Source organism: Grammomys surdaster, unplaced genomic scaffold (assembly GCF_004785775.1).
Source record: "Grammomys surdaster isolate TR1022 unplaced genomic scaffold, NIH_TR_1.0 125834, whole genome shotgun sequence".
NCBI lineage: Eukaryota > Metazoa > Chordata > Mammalia > Rodentia > Muridae > Grammomys > Grammomys surdaster.
Window position 1 is genome coordinate 1,867,043 of NW_021620662.1, and position 6,000 is coordinate 1,873,042.

Genomic DNA, 6,000 nt, shown 5'->3' on the forward strand with positions numbered 1-6,000 from the left:
GCATTTTTGTTACAAAACGAATGCTCTGGATTTGCGTGAAATGTGGGTGGGAGGACGGGGGGGGGGGGAGGGGGAGTGATACTAGAGGTAATGAGACAGTTTAAGATGTTAAGAGACAAAGTGGCCCAGGTAAGACTCAAGGTGGGTGCAGGCCATCAAGGAGCACAGAATGTGTCCTGTTTCGGACATGCTGAGCAGCTGACACTACTCATAATGTACCCAAGGAGATTGATGCTGGAAACGCTGGACCCCAATCAGCCCATTGCTCAGATTGTGCTGGGCCATGGATTATCTCCTTCAAATTTTAATTTAACTTTATTTTTTTATTTGTGGTGTGTGTCTGTGTGTCTGTGTGTCTGTGTGTGTCTGTGTGTCTGCCTGGGTGCCCACACAGGGTAGAAAACAGCATTAAATTCTCTGGACCTGGAGTTACAGGCATAGTGAGCCTTGAGGGCTGGGACTCAATCTCTAGTCCTCTGTAAGAGCAAGAGCTCTAGCTGGGCCTAGTGGCACACACCTTTAATCCCATCACTAATGAAGCAGAGGCTCGTGGATCTGAGTTCCAGGCCAGCCTGGTCTACAGAGTGAGTTCCAGGACAGCCAGGGCTATACAGAAGTCCTATCTCAAAAAGACAAAACAAAACAAAAAGAGCTCTTCTGAGCCATCTCTCCAGCCCCGTCATCCTTTTCATTTGAAGGAAACAGTACTAGTACTACAGATATTGTTATAAAATGGCTCCAGAATGTTCCCCAAAACCTATGTATTGAAGGCGTGGTTGCCAGGCTGTGGCACTATTATCCGGTGATGGAATCTTTATTGGGCCGTGCTCAGTAGAGAATAATTGGGTCATTGGATGCTTCAAGGAGATGCTGGGATCAAGTCTCTGCTTCCCAGTTGCCCCACAGTGAGCGGTTTTCTACACCACAAAGTCCTTGCCATGATGTACCCCTTACTACTGCCCAAAGGCAACATGGACCAACTGACCCAGACTCAAACCATGAGCTAAAGTAAATCTTTCTTCCTTAGACGTTGATTTCTTCAGATGGTTTACTTTGCTTTTGTTTATTTGTTTACTTTGATTTTTTTTTGTATGTCTTTTGGTTGGTTGGTTGGTTGGTTGGTTGGATGGTTGGTTAGTTGGTTAGTTGGTTGGTTGGTTGGTAGGTACTAGGTATTGAACCTAGGGCCTCTTCACCATGAAGCTATGTCCCCAGATCTTCCTCAGATATTTTATTATACTGACAGAAAGCTGAGTAAGATAGACATAGCCATGCTTGATATAATTTCCCTCTCTTACTCCCAAAGATAAGTTACTATCTTACTTTGGATATCTTACTATCCAAAGATACTTAATAGTTAGTGTGTATCCACACTTTTAAGTACATCTATGACTCTACCTAAGCATGGATCATGGCACTTTAAAAACCTGAGATAAGCACGATTATTCTGTGAATCACAATATTGCACTGAGGGTCTGTGTTGCCCAGGCTGGAATCAGGTTCCATAGCTCAAGCAACCCTCTTGCTTTAGCTCCCAAGCAGCTGAAACTCTTAACCTTGTGCGTGTTAGTCGTCAGCCGCTGGGTTTGGCCAGTATTAGTTTGAGCCTGACCCAGCCTGATACCAGTAGTTCAGGTTCATCAAGCCTGCTCTGTGGCACTCATTCTAAAACTGCAAAATTGTTTCGCTCCTCTTCTGTGAATGAGCTTGTAGACACACACACACACACATACACCATATGCACACACACACCATATGCACACACACCACACAAAGTTCTACAAATGGTACAGTCAACATGGTTGGCTAGTCTCTTTCCTGCACATTTATGAGTGCAACAAATCTGCAGGATGGCAGAGTAAGAACATTTCCCAGCTACCCTCTAGAAATGGTTGCACAGAAAAGCTCCCCTCTCCAGCAACCCGATCTGTTTAAGAAAAGGTTCCCACAGAGCAATAGCTAGTAATACCAGATGAAATAGGAGACACTGCCTTTAAATGCACAAGGAAATCTCAAGAAAGCCAGGATATCACATCTGTAGGGGCAAAGGTGACTGGGAATCCTAGCACTAAGAGAGTTGAGGTAGGAGGACTGTAACTTTGAGCTAACCTGAGCTACAGAGGCAGACCCTATTTCAAAAACCATAATAAAACAACAACCAACCTCCCCCGAAAAAAAAAAAAAACAGTAAACAAGATTATAGAGGAAATGAAAATCCAAAGCCTATCTGGTCATGGGGATTGCCTCAAACAAAGACTTAGGCTCCAGAGTTTAAGAGACCATATAATGCTTTTAAGGATCACCTGTCCAATAACTGTGTCTGTCTAAAGCTAAAGCTAGAACACCAGGCCATTACCTAAAGGGTGTGTTGGGGGTGGTTAACAATATTCAACACTCAGTGTCACTGGGACTACCGTGATCCTGTGGAAGCCAAACCTCCTTAGATGTTCAGTCTAACTTAGTCATCTTTACCTTTCTCTCGGGCCACCTTGCTGTCTCTATGGTTACTCCTGATTATTGACTGGACCTGAGGACTGAGTCCTACTGTCTTCCTGTCCCATGGCTTAGGTGAAGCTGAGGTCCAGTCATTACCTCCTCTAAGCTCAACACATCCCTGGCTTTATTCCAGCACAGTACAGAGAAGGGCTGTTGTCCTTTCCAGGAGTTAGGGGTTGGTGGAGAGAATCTGGAGTTAAACAGGTGAGCCGTTCCCTGCATGCCAGGCTCTGCCCTCAGTGCCCTCGTGACTGGGAGGTCAACAGACATAGAAAACAACAGGAGTCTGTCTACAGAAATGTTAGGAGAAAATCATCCAGTAGATAAGAGTTGGCATAACATGAACGAAAAAGGTAAATAACTTAGCTTAAGTAAAAAGCCAAGAAAATCTACATGCGTTAGACTCTCTAGAAATGCAAATAATGATCACTAAAATCAAAAGTTCAGTGGGCGGGCTAAGTGCAGACTGCCCTGTGTGGTTCCTGTTTCTCCACATCGTGGGCAGTATTTGAAGGTGGTGCAAACTGTAGTACGTTGGCCAAGCACAGGGCACATTGTGTTTTCACAGAACTGAACTCATCCCAGTAGGCCCTCCCTCTCCCACCTGCCTGGAACTGAAGACACTGAGGGACTTTAAGCCGCATCTCCTGTTTGGTTTGATTTGCTGCTGTTTTGGTTGTTGAGACTATATGACCAAGTAAGCACTGGCCTCTGTTCTCCCCACCCCCATCCCATGCCGGAATCACAGGCATGCACCACCAATATCAGAATTTGTCTTTTCTTCTGTACTCGGTTCTCTCTCTCTCTCTCTCTTTTTTTTTTTTTGTAAACACTCCCCCACCCCCATCCCCAGATCATCAGTTTTCAGCTGTGCCTGTATGCACGGACCGTTCTTTCTCTACAGGTTCCTACACTCCAAATCCTCTCACCTAGTGGTTTGGTTCATCTTGCCTCTGGCCTTAATTAAGCTAATCCCCAGCTTCCTTGATTGCTCGCTCTGCCTCTATTTCAGGCCCTACTTCCCTTACATGGGCTCACGTGATTAACCCCACTCTCAACGTTCATGTTCCTGTGGACAGGTCTCGGTCAACAGAAACAAATACAATCCGTTGCTAATATGCAGAACCCACAAAGCTTGGTTCCAGCTTTCTGAAGGTCCCACACTGGCTGAGATGTGCTGGTCCAGAGCTTGTTTAAACTATGCTCATCAATTTGGTCAAAATTCAAGGAAAACTGTTTTCCTACCTGCCTCCTGCTTGTTTTCCAGGGGATAATTTCACTTGGGATGGGTCTCAATTCTGAACCAAGCTATCTAGCTATTAAAAGAGTGGCTGACACACAGGAACGAGGCTGGCCTGCAACTTCAAGTTCTAGAGAATCTAGCTTGTTTGGTGATATAAAAGCTTCATTTCGGGTAGATCTCAGAACATTCTTGTGGTGGAGAGTACTACTGTTCAGGAGACTCGATTTTCTTCCTAAACATCCCCAGACAGTTTAAAAAAAAACCACAGCTAAAAGCTATAAAAGTCCTGTAATCTAACTCATATCCTCAAGCACCACAGGCTCAAAAGGATACGAATTGATTAGTTTAAGAACTAAGCTTTAATGAGGAATAGCCTTTCTCTGGACTAAGGTCCAAGTAAGCAGCTTTTACTAGCTGGCTTTCTGCACGTTGTATTTTTGCATCTTTTAGAAGCTGGGGATACAGGCGGGGCCTAAGAAGCACAGTAGCTTATGGAGATCTTCTCTGCACAACTCTGCAACCAAGCTTTCATCTCTGACTCCTGACTTTCCTCTGTGCCATTTGCTTCCAGAGCTCTGTGAGTCTTAAAGTTCAGCCTCATAGCCATCCCTGGGATGGTTCTAACATTCATCAGCAGTTACTGAGTTCCTAGTGTATGCTAAGCTCTGACAGCATTTAGGAAAATCAAAGATAAACAAATTTTCCCTATGTGTGTTCATGACTTCTTCTAGCTTCCTTACAGCTCCAATGCATGGTGCACAAAACAAGCATAGACTCCCTATCTCACTTGAAAGTAACACACACACAACACACACACACACACACACACACACACACTTCACTTTCTACTTCAGACACTTGGGCTCCCCACATAAAGAGTGCCCTGCAAGAGAGCCTGCTAGGCTGAAAAAGGTGTATCTGCCAACCTCCAGGAAGCTGCAACTCTGTGACATCAGTGCCTCTTGTCACCCATCCTTTCTAAACAATAACACAGGTTCCTCTGCTTTAGATACAGTCCTTTTCTAGAAGCAGGCATTATCTACCCACCTGCAGAAACCATGACTGCAAGTGTATTTACCAAGGACAAGTCAACAGACTTCTGAGTCAACAAGAGGGCATTTGCTTGTTGTGGCAACTGCCAAGAGAGCCAGTCAGCTGCTGCTAACCTAAAGTACCGAGATGCAGTGCTGTCTCTTCCAATACCTTTGATTGCCTATAATCATATTAGCCTTGAAAGCAAATGTCCATTAGTACCAACAGGTGCAAAGAAAATATCCTCCATTTTATCAAGATCAAAGAACTGCATATCAAATAACTATCTGGATGTTACTGAGGGGATGCCTGTTGACTCATCTGCAGATTTCAAATTTACATCTTTTCCCAAATGCTTTCCAGAGTAAAGTTCCAAACCCTAGTTGCTTCTTTTCTCCCCACTCCCAAACCCTCCAAGTGGTTTCTGGAACCAGCAGACTTCTCAGTTATTAAAGTGAAACCATTACTTCTGTCTTTCAGCAGACTGGAACATTCTTTTCCATGAACTGCCAAAAAAGTTTATGGTTTTTTAATATGCCCAGTAAAGCTGATAAATTACAAGGATCATAAAAGGCAAAGGTAGCCAGAGGTTCAGAACAAACACAAAGACGCTGCGATGAAAGCAAGATCTATCCGCCAGCCCTTCCCTCCCAAAGACAGTTTTAATTTTCTTTGCTTTTAAGTTTCACCGAAAGGATTAGGTTTTCTGGGTGGGACCCTCCCCGAAGGAGTCCGGTAGCCCCGGGCACCCACAGGCTTCCGTATCCTCCTTCCCAGCTGGAGGTTGCTTACCCTGGCTGGAGTGACCAAGCGCGAGCCCCAGGGCCAAGACCAAGGCAGCGCACGGCCGGGTCATGTCAGCTGGCTTGCCCGCGCTCAGGATGCTGCGAAGCCCCGGCCTCCCTCCAACGCGCACATTTCCTGTTTCCTGCCCCTTTAGGTCGGTGCTCACTTGAAGGAGAGGTGTTTGCCTGATTTTTAGGAAGTGATGTAACTCTGCAGGAGCCTGTCAGACTGGCAAGGGTTGCAACAGAGGAGCTGCTTCACCCAGCGCTGATTCAGTCAGCACCTCCCTACCCCTCTGAAGTCCAGGCCTCCACCTTTCTGTCCCTGGGAAACTCCGTTGCTCAGGTGTCATTCAGCACTGAGAGGGAGCCTGGACCACAGACGTTCTGATTTGACAGGTTTGCACAGCTCTCTGATGGGTCTCTGGAACTGTCCGCAGAGCC

The 6,000-nt window shown here is 45.6% G+C and overlaps 1 protein-coding gene across 1 annotated transcript in view; it reads right to left on the bottom strand.

Moving 5' to 3' along the window:
- Tmem154 (transmembrane protein 154) overlaps positions 1–5,787 on the bottom strand; it is a 36,873-nt gene extending 31,086 nt beyond the window's left edge. Inside the window, exon 1 of the mRNA XM_028789464.1 lies at positions 5,564–5,787. Coding sequence (XP_028645297.1) covers positions 5,564–5,627 — 64 coding nt within the window. The 5' untranslated portion in view covers positions 5,628–5,787. The remainder of the gene's footprint in view (positions 1–5,563) is intronic.
- Between the last annotated feature and the right edge of the window lie 213 nt (positions 5,788–6,000).